Raw genomic sequence first — 18,825 nt, 5'->3', positions numbered from 1 at the left:
GCCACTGTGGAGAAGACACATGCTGCCCTTACTGGTGCGAGCTGCCGCATGCTCGGGCTGGGGGGCTCGTCGGATGGGGGGCCGCTCCTCCTAGGGCTTCGGTTCCTTCCCCGTCTGGCTCCAGACTGGCCGCCGGCTCTGCCTGCCTTCCTCCCCACGCCTCTCTCCCGCCAGGGCCACCCCTGTCTTCCCGCCTGTCCATCTGGCTCTGAGCACCAGGGCCCCAGCTGCCCCGTGGGCCACCCGCCAGGCCCCCGAGCTGTCAGGCGGTCAGTTTCTGGATGGTTCTGTTGTAGTACTGCGTGATGGGGGGCGTCAGGGGGTTCCAGCTGTTGGCGTGCAGCTCAATGACCTCCAGCAGCAGGGACCGGGTCAGCATGGATTCCGAGGGGCACAGCATCTTGTCGCGGGCACTGGCCAGGAGCTCGGCCATCATCTCGGGTAACTGCTCCTCCAGCAGTCGGCCTGTGCTCTGCAGCTGCGGGCAGAGAAGTGGGGTTAGGACACGTGCTGGACCCCAAAAGGACTCCTGCTCTGTTCATCTCGGTTAGGGGTGCTTGCTAGGGGAGCAGGGAAAGGAAATCGCTGGATTATCCTAGGAAGGTGCCCAGGCCTCTTCCTCCCAGGACAGAGGGATGGAAAGGGTGGAGAGTGGAGACAGCCAGTGTGAAAGCCCACCTTTAACACCCAATCTGCCGGAGGAATGACAAGGAGTCAGGATATTGCCTGCTGTCTGGGGCTGTGAAGAGTCCTTACCAGGAACATGATGCTTCTCCCTTCATCCACTTGCCTCCCTTCTTACAGGAAGCCTTCCCTGACCACCGCCCGCACCCTCAATGGCTGTGATCTGCTTCCTTTGAGGGTGACCTTGTGGCCCCGCATTAACCTTCTCTAGCTAGGACGTCTCTCTGGAAACGAAATTGGTCGTTGTTACCAGCCGTGTGTCTGTGTGGAACCCAAGAGCATGGATGAGGCCTCCTGTTCCTCTCCTCTCTAGCCCCGCCATCCCCACAACTGACCTCTGCCCACACTAATGACATGACAGGGAGGAAACAGGATCCGGGGCAGAAGGCCAGCTGGAGGGCCTGCCCCCCAGAGAGGCCCCTGATGGTCTTGAAAAGCCCCTGGAGTTAGGAGAAGCCCGGATCTCCTGGATCAGACTCCCTGCAGGCAGCCCCTGGAATCCAAGTCCCTGTCGCTGCCCCACCCCAGCCTCAGCCCACCCACTTCTCAGGGCTCTGCCTTCTTCCCCAAACCTTCCTTGAGCATCCTGGCGTGACCTGACCTCTCCCCTAACTCCTCAGAGAAGCGAGCTCTGTACCCACATGTATTCTCCACATCGCCTCATCCACTCATGCATGTGAGCAAGATCTCTATCCGCAGCCAGACCACGAGCTGCCTGGAGGTTGGAACCATGCTTTCCCCTCCTCTTTTATCTCCCCTGCCTGGAGCCCAGAGCAGGGTACCCAGCTAGAACCCTGGCACGTCCTGGGTGTGGGCCCTGGAAGCCCCTCCCCTCACCACACTGCCCTCTGAATGTCCCTGGGCTGTTTTCTTGTCATTTTTTCCTTTTGGCCACACTATATCGCTTGTGCAATCTTAGTCCCTCGACCAGGGGTCGAACCTGTGCCCTTAGCAGTAGAAGCGCAGAGTCCTGACCACTGGACCGGCAGGGAGGTCCCCTTGGGCTGTTTCCTGAGGGCACAGCTTTGTCCCTGTAACTGAGCCCTAGCCAAGTGACTGAAGCAAGAGCTCGGAGAGCAGCCGCCACACCTTGCGAACAGGGGTGGGACCTCTCATGGGGGCAGCTTGGAAGTGGGCAGTGTGACCTGGGGGTTCAACCTCAGTACCTCCCCTCAAACCCCCCTGCCACCAAAGCCAGGGGAGATACCCGGGGGCAGGGCATCACTTGGGATCTTCTAAGTCATTTGTGGGGTGCACCGGGCTGAGGAGGAGGTGGTCTTGGGGGCAGAGGGAATGTGAATGAGGCTAGCACCCGATCCTTCCCGCTGCAGTGGACGGAACCCTGGGTCCACTCAGGAAGCCATCTCCCACTACCAGCCCTGGACTTGTGGGCCCCTCCAATGGTCCTTGGGCCCCCCAAACTGTTAAGCTGAGAGGGATGCTCAGGGTCTGAGGTGGGAGAGGTCTGAGCCACCCCACTTACCTCCATTGAGCAGCACAGGACGGCATCTTCCTTCACATCCTGAGATTGCAAGAGCTGGAAGACAGGGGCAGAGAACAAGTGCTGAGGGGCGGTGAGCTGCTCTCAGCCCCCTGCAGCCTGGAACAAGCATCTCCCGGGGCTGCCGGGCCAGAGAGACAGCCCACGAAGGCTGAAGGGCAGCAGGAGCACTGCTCCAGAAAGCAGTGATTTCTCTGATGGGATCAGAGCAGCTGGAGGACTGCTGTGGTCATGGAGCATGGGTACGTTGGCCAGGACAGAAGGCCTGCCTACAGGCTCCGGCCCAGCAAGGCTGCAAGTGGGTTTGAAGGTGGCGGCAGGCATGCTGGGGTCACTGGCTGTGAACAGCTGGTCAGCAAAAATGAAATACGTGTGCAAAGATTTCCTGATCAGTGCGAGGGGCTCAGCGATGATCTCAAGGTGCTCCTGGACCCTGGCTACAGGAGGACTTCCTGAAATCACAGCGCTCTTCCCCACGGGCCCAGCACTGTGAATCTTCAAAACCATGCACACCGTTCCAGACTGGAACTGTTGGAATTGCTTCCTGACCAAGGCCACGGCCAGGCTGCTCAGCGCTGGGGCCGGTCACCCTGGATCCAGGCTCCCCTCTGCCTACCGCACTGCATTCTCTCAGTCTCTCTCTCTCTTTTTAAATTGAGCTAAAACTCAGTCACAGCAAGTCCACAATTTCTAGGCATACAATTCAGTGGCTTTTAGTAGATTCACAAGGTTGCCCAACCATCACCACTAACTCTAGAACTTTTTCATGATCCCCAAAGGAAACCCGAACCCATTAGCTGTCAGCCCTCTTCCCATCCCCATGCCCTGACAACACCTAACGTGCTTAATCTCTACACATTTACCTCTTCTGGACATTTTATGCAGTGGGATCATGTAATATGTGTTCTTTGGCGATTCATTTCTTCCACTAACAATACTTTCAGAGCATGTTGTAGCATGCGTCTGTTCACTCCTTTTTGTGATTGGAAGATATGACACGGTAGGGTGTACACGATATCACACCGCATGGTGTTTGTCCATTCATCAGTTGACTGACATGTAGGCTGCTTCTACTTTTTGGTTCTCGTGAACAACACAGCCATGAACACTTGTGTATGAGCGTCTGTGTGGACATGTGCTTTCATTTCTCTTGGGCCCATCCGTGGGCGTGGAATTGCTGGGTCAGATGGTAATCCCACACTCAGCTTTCTGAGGACCTGACGAACTGCTGACAGTGGACGTGCTGTTTTACACGCCCCCCAGCAGGGTTCAGAGTTCTGATTTTTCCATATCCTCACCAATATTTGCTGTTTTCGGCCCCTTTCCCCATTTTTCCTTGAACCCCCCAGTAAAAATTCTCTCCAGGCACAGCTTTACAGAAACTTTGTCATCCTCTTCTCCCCGAGCCCCATGGACCACTTCTTCTGCGGGTCCCTCTGCTGGTAATGCTTCCCTCCTCAGCCCCTAAATACATCTCTACCCCAACCCCACCACACTCACCAGCCCATCCACCAGATCATGTAAGCGATTTTTCCATCTGCTGGAACCCTGCATCGCCAGACTTCGCATCCTTCAAGACCTGGGTCATGTTCCGACTTTCCCTGGAGACTGTGAATCACTCCAGCATGGTGCCCACTCCTGCTTCTCACTCCTGAGCCCCCCGGCTTCCCCACCGCTCCGCATCCCACACAAGGAGCAAGGCATTTCCAGGGTGAACTGCGGCTTCCTGAGGGCAGGGCAGTGTGACGTTCATCTTGGCTGCCCTTTAACACCCAGCACAGCTCCTGGCAACAGCAGGGCTTCGCTAAATGTGGGTCAATGTGATTTATGCATTCTCTTTGTTTTAAAGGAAGGGGAGGAGAGTAAGGAGAGGGTGTCACAAGAGGAAGGCACTTAGGGTCAGCTTCCTCGTCCACCGACAGAGAACTGGAGTCAAGGTTTCTGGTCTGGGGCACGACGTGGTCAGAAGGGTGAAATGACACACCACCCGGGGACTGTTCCTACTACAGGCTTGGAATCCAAACTCCGCATACCCACCTTCCCTTCCCCCTTCTCCCATCACATCACAGCCATCCAACCCCGGCAGAGGACACAAGCATTCACATCAGGGGGCTGACCATGCACTTACTAAATGTCAAATGGGGACGGCTCAGCATGGGCTGCAGTGACCAGAGTCATTCTCAGGGACCAGACCTCCTTCCACTGTATCTCGGGCAAGAACGGGTCCCACAGTAGACACGCAGAAAAGAAAATCATTTGGGGATGAAGGAGCAGAGGTGGGTTTCAAGCTGCTCAAAAGATGAGCTGGTGGAGAGCAAGGACATTCTGGAAAGGTAACAGCGTGGGCCCCACAGAGACAGGTGGGGATGGCCACTGGTGGGCATGCCTGCTGGCATTCTGCTGACTCTGGGCTTTTGTGCTCTTGCACCCAGGAGTTCTCAGCCACCACCAATCTGCAGACCTTCCTTCCTCACTTTACTCGGTGCTCAGCACCGCCATGGCCTCAACCGCCAGGGATTCCCTGATCAGCTTGCGTGTAAGTGACCCTGCCGCTCACCCCCTGGCTTACTTTGCTCCCTAGCACCTCTCACCCCTGACACATGACCTACTCCTTTGCCTGCCATCTCCCCCAGGAGAAGGCAGGCTCAGGAGGGCAGGGCCTATTTGGTCCATTCCCCAGCATGGACACACAGCAAGCACTGGAAGCACGTGTTAACACATGTACCTCGAGTGGCCGGGAGAAAGCCCACCTGGCCGGGAGGGTCTGCAAGTGCGGAGGGACCAACTTGAGAGGCGGCTCCCGGGCAGCTGACCCCGGTGCACGCGCTTGAAACAGCAGCACTGAACGGGATGTGGACACCCCCACCCCACGGACTTCTCCTGCCAGAGGGGACATGGCACGAAGTTATAATCCATACGTCTGCAAACATACAGTGTTTGTGGAAACAGAAGTCGGTATAACTCTCTAGATGGCAATTTGGGGATAACTAGCTCAGTCGGTAAAGAATCTGCCTGCAGTGCAGGAGACCCAGGTTCAATCCCTGGGTTGGGAAGATCCCCTGGAGAAGGAAATGGCAACCCACTCCAGTATCCTTGCCTGGAAAATCTCATGGACAGAGGAGCCTGGTGGGCTGCAGTCCATGGGGTCGCAAAGAGTCGGGTACGACTGAGCGACTAACACTTACTTACTTACACTTATCAACATGACAAGTGTTCAAACCCTCTGACCGGTGATGCCACTTCCAGGAATTTATCCTACACATGCCCCACCCACATACGCTCCATGAGCTGGATGGAAGGTTTTTTTTGTTTCACTTTTGCAAATAGCTTGAATGGCCACCAATAAGGGGACTGGTTCAATAATATGTTTGGGGCTTCTCTGGCGGCTCAGTGGTGAAGAATCTGCCTGCCAATGCAGGAGATGCAGGTTCTATCCCTGGTCCGGGAAGATCCCACATGCTGTGGAGCAACTAAGCCCGCGTGCTGCAGCTACTGAGCCCACGTGCTGCAGCTACTGAAGCCTGCGCCCCTTAGAGCCTGTGTTCTACCACAAGAGAAGCCACCGCAATGAGAAGCCTCTGCACTGCAGCAAAGGATAGCCCCTGCTCACCACCACTAGAGAAAAGCCCACGCAGCAACCAAGATCCGGCAGAGCCCAAACTGAATAAAAAAAAAAAAAAAATGATGCGTTTGCACAGAGGAATACTCTGCAGCACACAGCTGTCTCCCACTAGGTGCCCCCCGCCTCCACCCCACACACACAACACTGGTGTCTGCTTCTGGAGTCTTCTTGCCTCCCAGGGCTGGAGACCCCCACAGGGAGCCAAGGGACACTTGCAGTGAGAGTGTCTGGGGGGATACTGGGGGTCACACTAGGAAGGGCCGCCCTCATCTAGAAAACCCAGGAGCCCAGAATGAAGGCCAGGAAGCAGGTACGGAGGTGGGTCACCTTATGGCAGGTGTACCCAAGTCCAGCATCCAACCCAGCCTGCTCTTGGGGAGTGGGCTGGGCTGGTTCCAGGACTCAGAGGGTCCTGACTGTCTAGGACCCCATGGGGGTGGGGGTGGGGGTGGGGGGAAGGTGGGCCTAGCCCCATTTACTCTGCACGGAACATGAGGACAAATATTAAGAGAACTCTCTGAGGTTTGCTGGGACTTTGTCCTGATGGTAGCCTTGTTCTCACATAGGTTTCCCATAGTGCTTAGCACGAAGAGAATCCTTAAGATAAAATGGCTGGTAGAAATCACCAGAAAGGGGGTAAGTGGGGTGTCTGGGGGGGATGGTAACTCCCAGAGACACAGTGGGTGCTGGCAGCTGGTTGGGGATGAGGGGAGCTGGCAGAACTGGGAGCTTGTGGGAAGGAAGAAAAGGTCCTGCTTTGGATGCACCTAGAATGTTGGCGAAGGAAAGCGCAACCCACTCCAGTATTCTTGCCTGGAAAATTCCATGGACAGAGGAGCCTGGCAGGCTATGGTCCACGCAGTTGCAAAGAGTTGGACATGACTGAGTGCAGCACAGCATGTTGGCTGACACCTAGGAGGTGCTCAGGCGCGCCTGTCATGGGGAATTGAGATGAACCGGGCTCACGTTCTGTCCTGAGATCAGTTTTTTAGGGGTTCTGGGGCTTCGGGACATGGGAGGTTAACAAGGGAAATACTAAAGAGTTGGGGCCAGATGAGTACTGAGTGCTCTCAAATGGGGCTGTTTCTCCCTCCAAGTGGTCCTCCAACTTCTGGCTGCGTGGACAGCCTCATGGAGCCTCCATGTTCCTGCCAGTCGAGCACTTAGCCTGGACGAGCAAGCATCTCCTCTTCCCTTCTATGGCCCGAGGCCTGGCCGCCCTCCACCTGTTCCTGCGTGCAGGTTCAGAGCTGCAGAGTGGGCCCAGGGCTTCCTGTTCTTCCTTTCTGCCCCTCATTGCTGTGACTAGACCACATCCTTTCCTCTGTACACCCAGTCTCCCTCCCCGGGGGGCCCGGGGTTCCTGGCTGCCAGGACAGGGGACAGACTCAGGGTAGGGGCGCTTGGGGAGGGCTGTGGGCGAGCTCTCATCCCAGAGCCTCTCCTCCAACCTTATCTTTCACTGGTGGTTTGGGAAAGTCTGTGTTCAGCCAAGAATCACATCGAGCGATAGGCCCTCTCGCCAACGGCCTGCTGGGTTTTCTCAAGGAAGCGGGGGGAGGCCCCAGGGACTTTCGCTGTACTTTTCCTCTGCAGTTGCTGAGATGCAGGGTTCGGGACCGGAATGGGTGCTGCAGACCATGTCCCGCTCTCCCCCAGACGCTATCTCGGCCTCTTCACTCCAGCTTTCGGAGGGGGACCCTCGGAGCCTTTGAGCGGAAGAGCTGCAGAGAGAACATCCCCCCAGCATCCCTCTGAGGCTCCAGTGCCTCTGGGTGATCAATGGCTTCTCAGGAATCCGTCTATCTTTTTTTTTTTTTTTAATATAATTTTGTTTCTCTATGTCTGTGATGGTCCTTGGTTGCTGCTCAGGCTTTTCTCTAGTTGCGGCGGGCAGAGGCCTCTCCACATTTGCAGTGCACAGGCTTCTCCCTGCAGTGGCTTCTCTTGCTGTGGAGCATGGACTCTAGGGCGCACAGACTTCAGGAGCTGTGGCACATGGGCTCAGTGGTCACAGTTCCCGGGCTCTAGCGCACAGGCTCAGTAGTCGTGGTGCACGGGCTAGTTGCTCCTCGGCACGTGGGATCTTCCCGGATTAGGGATCGAACCCGTGTCTCCTGCACTGACAGGTGGATTCTGTAAGCCTGAGCCACCTGGGAAGCCCCAAAGGACAGCTGGCTTTTAGATGAATGAATCGCTGCTGTACACTGAGGGGGCCAACTCCGTGGTCGATGAGTGTTCTATTCGGGATCTTCGGGAGACGATGCTTTATTTAACTCCCAAGACAAGTCTCAAAGAGTAGCGGCAATTCGAAGAGATCCTAGTCCACCCAAGTTCACAACAGCATTATTCACAATAGGCAAGAGGTGGGAGCAACCCAAGAGTCCGTTGACACATGAATGGATAAACAAAATGTGGTCCATCCATATGATGGAGTGTTATTTGGCCTTAAAAAGGAAGGAAATCCTATCACACACTGTGATATGGACAAGCGTTGAAGACATTATACTGAGTGAAATAAGCCAGTCACGGACAAATATTGTATAATAGTAATAACCGGGTCACTCAGTCATGTCCGCCTCTTTGCAACCCCATGGACTATACACAGTCCATGGAGTTCTCCAGGCCAGAATCCTGGAGTGGGTAGCCTTTCCCTTCTCCAGGGGATTTTCCCAACCCAGGGATGGAACCTAGGTCTCCCGCATTGCAGGCGGGGTTCTTTACCAGCTGAGCCACCAGGGAAGCCCAAATATCGTAGGATTCACTTATATGAGGGACCTGGAACACAATCAAAGAGACGGAAAGTAAAATGGTGGTGGCCAGGGACTGGGGGAGAGGGAAGAGGGAGTTAGTGTCTCATGTACAGAGTTTCAGTTTTGCAAGATGAAAACGTTCTGGAGACGGTGGTAGTGGCGCAACAATGTAAACGCACCTCATGCCACTGAACCGTACACTTAAAAACGGCCAAAACGGTCAGTCTTATGTTCTTGCTGTTGTTTAGTCGCTAAGTCACGTCCGACCCTTCTGCGATCCCATGGACTGTAGCCCACCAGCCTCCTCTGTCCATGGGATTCTCCAGGCAAGAATACTGGAGTGGGGTTGCCATTTCCTTTCCCAGGGAATCTTTCTGACGCAGGGATCGAACCTGCATCTCCTGCATTGGCAGGGGGGGTTCTTTATCACTGAGCCAATGGGGAAACCCATGTTCTTTTTTAACTACAATTTAAAAACGGCTTGAAAACAGAGGGCAGTGAGTAGGTACTCTTGGTGGATAGGCCATTCTCTGCCTGGACAAGATTGTCCCTTTGCCTTGCTATTGCTCAAGGGAAGAAAATCTGTATGGATTGGAGGGGGCTGCCGACCTGGGGGGTGAAGGCCCGGGGTGGGGGGTGAGGGGGCAGCGCCCACTCATCAGTGTCTCTGGCAGAGAAAGGGGTGTGGGCCGGCCGGGGCAGGCAAACCACCCGCACCCTCCAACAGCGAGATGTATTTCTTGGAAGAGAATGCAAGGCAACTGTGCGAGCCCACACGGTGTTTGTTCGGAAGCTAGTGCATTCCTGTCCTATTGTCTGTGCCGGAGACTTGTTGTGGGCACACCCATCATATCCTCCCTCAGGGAGAGGCCAAGGTGCTCGGAGTCAGGCTGTGGGAGGCCCGATGGCAAAGGGAGAAAGGCGGCCTGGTGAGAGCGCCGCAGAGTACAGGGGGAAGGTTCCCAGGGCAGGGCCACGCTGCCCAAGGCCTGCCCAGGATGCAGCCAGGCCTGGGGTGCTACCCCGTGGGGAAGGAAAGAAGGTGTGGATGGAGGGAGCCTGGGGCTGTCTTGCCGTGAAGGAGGAGAGCAAGCGCCAGTGATCAGAACTTCTTCCAGCCCACCCTGAACACATCAGCTCACCCACAGCACAGTCCCAACCTTAACAGAACAGACCCGAGGAGCCGGGTGCAGCCACATTAAAAGCTCAGCCAGACCCTGCCTGCAGGAGCCCCCTCTTAGCTCAAGGGTGGGCTGGGAGCAGCAACAGAGTGGCAAATGAGAGGGGACTTCAGAGCACATGTGATCGGTTGGTTAGCTGGGGAACAAACCCAGAGCTCTGACTGGTTGGCTAGGTCTACAGAAGGATGGTAGCAGGATCCCTGGCAAGGCTGGAAGAAGTCTTGGGAAGAGGAGAGAGAAAAAGAAGAGGCCTGAGTGGGAGGTACAGGTCTCCCGTGGCCGAGGAAGCCACAGTGATAGGCATGCGCCTTGACAGCGGAGAGATGCGGGGAGGGACAAGAACGAGGCTGAGCTGGAGGAGACGGCGGCCCTGACGAGCCGCACGCAGTCTAGAATGGTGGCCGTGGTGAGCAGCTGCCCAGGGCCGCCTGCATCTCAGGAGCACCCTCAGCTTGCATTAGGGCGTCTCTGCCTTGTGCCTCTGGCGGACCTGCACTTGCATCTACAGCTGAGTCTAGAGGACAGCTCCTGACGGTGACCTTGAATCGTCAAGAAGAGTGTCAATTATGTCTGGGTCTCTTGGGGCAGGCAGGGAAGTAGATAATCTGGCCATAAAAGGCTGTCATCAAAAAACGTGCAGCAGGTTTGGAGTCAAAAGACCTGCTGTTCATAAAGAGTAACCCCGGGCACGTCACTTAGTCACTCTGCCCTTCGGTTTCCCTGCTTGAGAATGGGGCTAATCCTTGCCTAGAATTGTTTTGAGAGTCAGCTGAGATAAAGTACGTGAAAGAGTTCTGAAAAGGGCAAAGCATGATTCAAATGCAAGGTGTTATTATTGCTATTAAGTGTTTATCTTCATAAACAGGTATCTTTCCTGAAGGTCTTGACCCACTCTGTAATGTAGCATCCTATTCGTCCCCGTGACATTCTTGTGGAAACACGGAAAGGCCACAGGCATCATTATCTCTGCTTAGTAGACAGAGACTCTGAGGATCAGTCGTTCTGTGGCTCACACAAGCCAGCCAGACAGACAGCAAATCTGAGAAGAACTGGAAGGTGCTTAGAAGCCCTGGGTCAGCATCCTCTGTCTTGGGGAATTATTTTAATTTCTCCCACAGTAGCTTATTCTTACTTTGCTGGTTGGAGCTCATTCTTAGTTTTGTTGACTGGTGATGATAATCCATCCGCATCTGCACAAAACTGACTTGATTTTACCTATTCTTTGTCGGCACTGGCCACCAGAGATCTATTCATCCATCCCCCTGCCAAGGCATCCAATTAGCCATCCATTCTTTTATCCACTCACACATCACGTCTGCAACCTTCCAATCGCTCACCCATCCTTTTATCCATCTGCCCATCTACTCTCTTGCCCACCATCCAGCCAGCCAGCCATCCTTTGACAATGTTTATGGAACACTTACAATGTACTAAACGCTATGTCAGTATCTGGGTAACAAGAATAAGACTTGAAACTTAGAGTCTAATAAGGGGAAGCAGAGAGCTCATGCTAGGTATATGGGATTGGAACATAGGATAGAACGGTGGTGGTGAAGAGCAGGCCAGGCGGATGGCGTAAGCAGCAGCACGTGGCATCACGGCACATGCATAAAAGGGGAAAAAAAAATGACCCAATGGAGTGCAGTGGTGAACAAGTATTTCAAGAGACTAAAATATGTGATACCGGGGAGGGAGAGGCAACATAAGATGATAAAGGTGGCCTGGGTTACATCCTAAAGGGCTCAAGATGCCATGCTACTACTGGGTTTGGATTTTATCCTAAGGGACTGCAGAGCCACTGAAAAGACTTTCAGCTGGTGGGTAGGACCATGCTCTTTGCAGTGTGGAGAGTAGACAGGACCTGGGGTGATGGGAGAACCAGAGGCAAGGAGACCAGTGAGAAACATGGCGGCTTGAGCGAAGGCAGGAGCGGTGGAAGGAGACAGGTTTAGGAGGCAGAAGTTAGGGTGAGGAGAAGGCCAATGCAGAAGGCAGAGAAGGGGCAGAGCAACTGAATCGACTGCGGTGCCACCGGTGACACTAGGAAGGCAGGAAGAGCTGATTTCGGAAAACAGGAATGAGCTCAGTGTGAGAAAAGTCCACGGTCCTTGGGGGTCATCAGGGAAGATAAGTATCAGGAGTTAGGCCACGGGTGTAAGTCAAGGTCTCGGCAGTGACCTGACCTGGGGAATGCCGTGGAATAAGAAGAGACAAGGGGAAGAGCTCTGAACCAGGAGACAGCAACATTGAAAGGGAGGCAGAGGAGGAAGAACCACCAAGGAGGAAGAGGGTGGTCAGAGTGCTGGGCAGAGCAGGAAAAGAGAGACGTCATGGAAGCTGCGGGAGGGCTGAGAAGTCAAGGTCACTTCTCAACCGTGTCAAAGGCTGAGAGAGGTCAAGTGAGATGAACAATGACCAGGGAGGGCCCCCTGGATTTGGTGATTGGGAGAGCAAGGGTGACCTCTGCCATGATGACGTCACACGGGAAGGGGCGGGTGGAAGCCTGGGTAATGTGGGGCTGGAGAGGCAAAGCGAGGTCAAGAAGTGGAGACAGAAAGAGCAAACCATTTCTTTTTTCTTTGGGGGTTTCTGTTCTCAGAGTCAAGGGCAATGGGCCACACAGCAGGAGAGACCTGGACGGAGGCAGATGTGAGCGGGTACCATGCAGGAGAGAGGACAGAGTCAAGCACATAGATGAGCCTTAAATAAGAGAAAGGCTATCGTTCCTCCGAAATGCACAAGAGGTGCTAGTGTGGCTGTGGATCCAGGTACGTGTGTAAATGCTCACACTTCCCGGCCTGTTCAGGCAACTAGGAAACGAGTGTTGGTTTATCTTCAATACTTATTATGGTCCTTCTGTGACGGTCTGCATTTCAGACATCCCTGGGATAGGGGGATTTGCCCCAATTGTCCCTTTTCCACTAGCCCAGTAAGAAGCCCTGGTGTGGCAGCTCTGGGTCAAATGTCAAGGAAATTCATGGTTCTGAACTGGACTTCGGTCCAAGCTTGTGCCCTGTGGTCTGGCTGTCAGCCCTCCTAACTTAAGACGGGCAGGCACCCTAACTGTGGACAAGGCGCCCTGGAGGGAATAATTAACCTCCTTCCTGCAGAGCTTGCAAACTGCTCGTACAAAGTGGCCACAGTAAATGTCACATGGGGGAATGCTCCATCCCGCAGCTGGCCCAGGGGATGGAAACGTAATCTGGGGCTCAGAGCAGACACAGAATCCTTCTGCAGACGCCAGAGCCAGAGGACAGGGCCATGGCTCCAGAGGCTCCTCTTGGGGGCCAAGTCCTGGCCGGTGGCCCAGACAGGAGGCGAGTTCTGTTCACGGAGTCCCTGCAGACGCGAGTTCCCAGGACCCCGCGTCAGGGCCTGAAACAACAAGGACGTTGGCCCCACTGCTATCAACACCTCCCAGCTTCTCCTTTAATGTCCTTGCCTTCCCTTCTAGAAGCCTTGTCTGTCCTCTTCTGCATTCACCGCCCTGATGTCCACGGATCTCTCCTGAAGGGTGAGCACAAAACACCAGAGGCAGCCCTGAGGTTTTCCCTTTCAAGAGGGGGTCTCTGGGGGCTGAATCACATCTATAGGGCCTTAATCTGGCTTACATTTTTGGAGCGCTTACTTCAGATGCCAAGCTCCATGCTTGTGCATGTTTTAAAATCCATTTTTATACTTATGCCAGTTTATCTGAGTTAAATATTGTAATTGTGTTTCATCGCTTCAGTTGTGTCCGACTCTTTGCGAGCCCATGGACCGCCCGCCAGGCTCCTCTGTCCATGGGATTCTCCAGGCAAAAATACTGGAGTGGGGTTGCCATGCTCTCCTCCAGGGGATCTTCCTGATCCAGGGATCAAACCCATGTCTCCAGCGGTGCAGGAGGATTCTTTACTGCTGAGCTACTGGGGAAACCCAAATAGCATTGTAATTATCCTCACTTTATACCTGTAGGAACTGAGGCATGGAGAGTGAAATGAAGTTCCTGTGAACATGAGTAATGGAAACTGGCTTTGGAACCCAGGTCGAGTCTGCCTCCAAAGTCAAGGACATAACAGCTGCCCCACGAGTAAGCCCCACATAAATAAGGCTAATGGGGAGAAGTCAGCAAAGGTGGGGTGACCACACACCCCAGTTTGCTGGGTTCCAGTGCTCACCTCAAATGACTAGTAATATTCCTTTAGCTTTCAAAAGTGCCCTGATTAGGAGGATACATTATAGTTAATAGCCCAGACAAGTGGAAGAGCTGAGGGGCTGGGAGCCCCCTGCTCCCCAATCACTATCTGCCCAGTCAGGACACTTCTAGCCTGTTCTACCTCCTCCCCTGGTGCTCAAGTGCTCATGCCTGTCTCTGCGGGTTCAGCAGGTGGGGGTGGGGAGGAGGGCCCCAAAGGTGACAAAGCAGCCTGGCTCTCAGTGACAGGCAGTTATTACTGCCGATCAGGACACCTGCTGCAGCGCTCACCTGGGCCTGCCAGGGCGAACTCCTTCCCAGGACGGGAGCCGGAACAGGAAAGAATTATGCTAACACGGGCGCCAGCCTCCAGCTGAAGCACAAGCTGGAATCAAGACTGCTGGGAGAAATATCAACCACCTCAAACACGCAGATGACACCACCCTTATGGCAGAAAGCGAAGAGGAACTAAAAAGCCTCTTGATGAAAGTGAAAGAGGAGAGTGAAAAAGCTGACTTAAAACTCAACATTCAAAAACACTAAGATCATGGCATCCAGTCCCATCACTTCATGGCAAATAGATATGGAAACAATGGAAACAATAAGAGACTTTATTTTCTTGGGCTCCAAAATTATTTCAGATGAGGACTGTAGCCATGAAATTAAAAGATACTTGCTCCTTGGAAGAAAACCTATGACCAACCTAGATAGCATATTAAAAAGCAGAAACATTACTTTGCTGACAAAGGGCTGTATAGCCAAAGCTATGGTTTTTCTAGTAGTCATGTACGATGTGAGATTTGGACTATAAAGAAAACTGAGTGCCGAAGAATTGATGCTTTTGAATTGTGGTGTTGGAGAAGACTCTTGAGAGTCCTTTGGAGTGCAAGGATATCCAACCAGTCCATCCTAAAGGAGATCAGTCCTGAATATTCATTGTAAGGACTGATGCTGAAGCTGAAACTCCAATACTTTGGCCACCTGATGAGAAGAACTGACTCATTGGAAAAGACCCTGATGCTGGGAAAGATTGAAGGTGGGAGGAGAAGAGGACAACAGAGGATGAGATGGTTGGATGGCATCACCGACTTGATGGACAAGAGTCTGAGCAAGCTCCGGGAGTTGGTGATGGACAGGGAGGCCTGGCGTGCTGCAGTCCATGGGGTTGCAAAGAGTTGGATAAGACTGAGTGGCTGAACTGAACTGAGCACCATCCACTGCTCCTTGCTGGCGGTCCCTGGGGAGGGTGGTTACAGGGGAGGCAGATGGAAATGAAGCTGTTCTCCAAGCTCCCGCTGGGGGCGCCTGGCCAGGAGAGCAGGCCTGGAGGCACTGGGGGCACCTGGGGCCATCACCCGCTATAGCACCCTCTGGACGCTCCTCTGAAGGAATGGCTGTATTTTGCGTCTGACTCAGCATCTGATGGCTCTCTGAGATGGGGCAGAGGGGTGGTTTGGGGTGGCTGGGGACCAGGCCTGAGGCCCAGGGCAGTGGGCAGACATCCCTCATGGGGCCAGCCTCTGAACTCACAGGTCTCTCTTGGCGCCCACCAGCCCGGGCCCCTCCGGCCGACGCAGGCAGGAGAGGGCAGGGAGGGGGAGGGCGGCCCCCGGCAGCCAGTCTGCTTTGAGCCAGCTGTCCTGGAGCCCCTGGCCCCAGGCCTTAGCTCCCCGCTGCTCCCCCTACCACAACCTCCTCCCACCTGAGGCCTGGACTTGACCTTACTGGCTTTGGGGGGAGGGTGTGATAAGCGTCTTGGTGGAGGGAACTAGCTGCCTGCAAAGGCATTTTCCGCTCTCTAAAGTAAACAATCAAACAGGAAATTAATCGAGAAACCCACATCAACGGAAGGTTCAGGTTGTGATTTTCACAGCCCCAGAGCCAGGAAATTCAAAGTTATAGTTCCCATAGCAACTTGCCTGTAGAATGGGCCCCAGCCGCTGGGCTGGAACGAGACCTTGAGGGGTCAACTAGGCCAGCCCCCTGCCTCCAGGAAGTGCAGCCCAACAGCAAGTCTGAATATGCTGGGGCCAGACTGTTCTTCTGAGGCTCAGCAGCGGGCCTGGAACAGAGTTAGGAGTGGCAGGCCCAGGGCTCTACGTTCAGCTCTCCTGAGCCTTGTAAACTGTGGAATCAGCTGACATCCCAGTTCTTCAGTCTTTTATATTCCAATTATCATTCCTGTATCCCAATACTCTGTGAACTGGGAGTAAATACCCAGGCCTGCAAGATGCTATAGCGAGGGGCTGTGTGGTACACGCTTATTCTTACGTCTCCACCCCTTGTTCTACTCAGTCCCACAACGACCCCCGTCTCTTATCCCAATTACCCTTGAACCTAGTGGTTGGCCTTTGCCTGCACACCCCCACCCCCCTGCCCCAACTGGGCTGTTTTTCCTCCAAGAAAGATCTCAATATTTGTATAGCCGCTTCACTGCGCTGTACAGTAGAGCTAACACAACACTCTAAAGCAACTAGACTCCAATAAAAATCAATTAGAAGAAAAGATCTGCAGTAGGGCGTGGGGGGAAAAAAAGAGACGGATCTCTGCTTATTGACAGGGCCAAGAGATTTCAGACAGCCTCCAGGGTGGCACCATTTTTTGGTGGTTCTCATCTCTTCGACCTGTCCCTCCAACCCCTTCTGGACCCATGACATAAGATAAGCTCAATGTACACTGACAAACGGGTGGCCCGAGGGAGCCAGCGGCGAGCCCTCCCCCTTCAAGCCCATCAGGGGGGTCGTGGGGGTTGTGCGTCTTGGGTGGGGTTTTCTTTTGTGTGACTAGTGAGGAGTCCCGCCTGGCAGGAAAGGAGATAAGGGCGGTGGAGCTCAACCGAGAAGGAAACAGTCTGGAATCCTTCCCCGAGAGTCACCCTGCCCTCCCACCCGAGATGGCCACGACAGCCTGCGGGCCGGCCGGCCTAATCACAGTTCTGCAGCCCCGGCCCGGGGATCCTGTGACAGCTAGCAGGGCTGAGGCAGGAGCAGGCGTTCCTGGGCACTGGGCCTGTGGCAGAGGGTGCCCGGCTCGCTTGCCCGCCCGCCTGCCTGGCCCTGGAGCCGGGCCGTGAATTGAGCAAAGCAGTGGAAAGAGAAGTGGCGCCTGCTGGAAAGCAGACAGAGCGGCTCCTGGATTTCCTAACAGGCCCAGCCGCGTGCCAGGGCCGACGGGCCAGCTCAGAGCGCCTGCCCGGCCTCGCTTGCGCAACAGGCCTTCCTCCCGTGGGTGAGCTTTCCTGGGTGGCCGAGCCGCTGCCGAGTCACACGTGTCCCTGAGGGAGTCCGCCCCTCACACCCACCGCCTTCCTGCCCTCTCCGGGGTGTAAGCACATCAGAACACATTGGGCCCTTTGGGAAGACAGGAGGCCTCCTGGGGTGCAAGACGTTCCCTTTTAAAGAAGCCAAAGAAATCGTAATCAGAAAGAAGTGGTAGGGAGACAGGAATGGACGGAGGGCTGACTTCTCTGCAGGCTCAGAGGGGACCAGGCAGGGGGCACTGCTACAGAGGGTCACCTCCTGGTTTCCGAGGAAAGGCTGCCCTGTGCACAGAGTCCAGGGGCGCGGCCCTGCTCACTGTGGGCACATGGTCATCTGAAGGCCAAGCCCAGCCACCTTGTCATGAGCCTGGGAAGAAGCTTCTCAGAAGTTCTTCATGACATGCCCAAGTCAACCAGAGGCCCCTGCTCCCAACTCCAGACTTGGCAGGGGTGTGAGTCGGGGAGGGCACCAGAGAGCAGAGGGGAACCTTGAGGAGCCGGGACACGGGCCCACTGGCCTCTAACTCTGTCCCCAAGCATGGAACGCTGAAGAAGCCTTTGCTTAGACCATGTCCTTCTTCAGCGCCATCATCTTGGCTTGCCCTAAGGAATAAAAAGCTGGGTTCCAGGTAGTGATGCCAGTCTTCCCAGGGTGGTAGAGGTGGATGGAGTTTGAAGCCACACTGCAGCACTGGGCAGCGGGGTCTGGCCATTGGGTGAAGGAGGTTAGCTGGTTCTGCGGTGGGTTTGGGTGCGAGGTGGTAACCAAGGACCCACCAGACGGGGACAGCTGGGCCAATCAAGCTGAGACAAACAGGGCTGTGTTCCAGGCACGATGAGCATCTGCATTCAGAGCAGCAGCCACCCAAACGGAGGGGCAGACAGGTCTGGGCTGAGAAAGGGGCCAGGGCTGCCTGGGGACAGCAGAAGTACTCACTGCCAAGTCCAAGGTTGGAGATAAAAGAGTATTTAACAGGCACCTGGGAGTTGGCTTGGGTTTCGAGCCTTACCCTTAGCAGAGTATAGATAAGATTTTCATAATAGGTGAGTCTTTCTAAATTGAGATGATCTCTTTGGGTGAGTGAGCATGCGAATCCATGATCTGTGTTACCCACGCATCGTTACCTGGTCCAACTGACTGCAGGGGATCGAGGGCTCAGCCCACTGACCCACTTCCTCCCCAGGGGCCCTTCCTGCCTCGTGCCCCGCTCCCCCCCACAGATCTCTGGTCCAGCCAAAGCCATCTATGAACACGTCTGGTCCTTATCTGCCTCTGGCCTTTGCTCCTTACTGACTCAGCTGGGTCCGCCTTCTCAGATCCCTCAAGATAGGCTGAGAGATGTCCCTCCCCCAGAAGCCTTTTTTGACCTCCTTTCCTGACCCTCCTGGAGGGAGAAGCCTCAAGGCTCACAGCCCGAGGGGTTATTTGGTTCTGCCCAGTTCTACCTGGAGTCTAGAGTCTACCTAGACTAGTCTTTGCTCACATAGGAACTTGGCGCCCAGCGGGCCCTCTCAGAAGACCCGTGAATTGGATTTGAAGGAAAGCATGTGCTGGCTGGGGCCAAGTCACTCAAGAGCCTCTCTATTCCCTGGACGCCGCCCCACCAGTGACACACAGGTCTGAAAGGATAGAACATCTTTCATTCATTCA

The 18,825-nt window shown here is 54.7% G+C and overlaps 1 protein-coding gene across 2 annotated transcripts in view; it reads right to left on the bottom strand.

The window, feature by feature from the left end:
* CTIF (cap binding complex dependent translation initiation factor) overlaps positions 1–18,825 on the bottom strand; it is a 316,318-nt gene continuing 297,493 nt past the window's right edge. For both annotated transcript variants that reach the window (XM_055558868.1, XM_055558866.1), the window contains 2 exons: positions 2,168–2,221; positions 1–478 (listed from right to left, as the gene is read on the bottom strand). In XM_055558868.1, the coding sequence (XP_055414843.1) occupies positions 263–478; positions 2,168–2,221 (270 nt within the window). In that variant the 3' untranslated portion in view covers positions 1–262. The remainder of the gene's footprint in view (positions 479–2,167; positions 2,222–18,825) is intronic.

This window comes from Bubalus kerabau, chromosome 21 (genome assembly GCF_029407905.1).
Source record: "Bubalus kerabau isolate K-KA32 ecotype Philippines breed swamp buffalo chromosome 21, PCC_UOA_SB_1v2, whole genome shotgun sequence".
Classification (NCBI taxonomy): Eukaryota; Metazoa; Chordata; class Mammalia; order Artiodactyla; family Bovidae; genus Bubalus; species Bubalus kerabau.
This window is presented reverse-complemented; position numbering and strand designations above follow the sequence as displayed.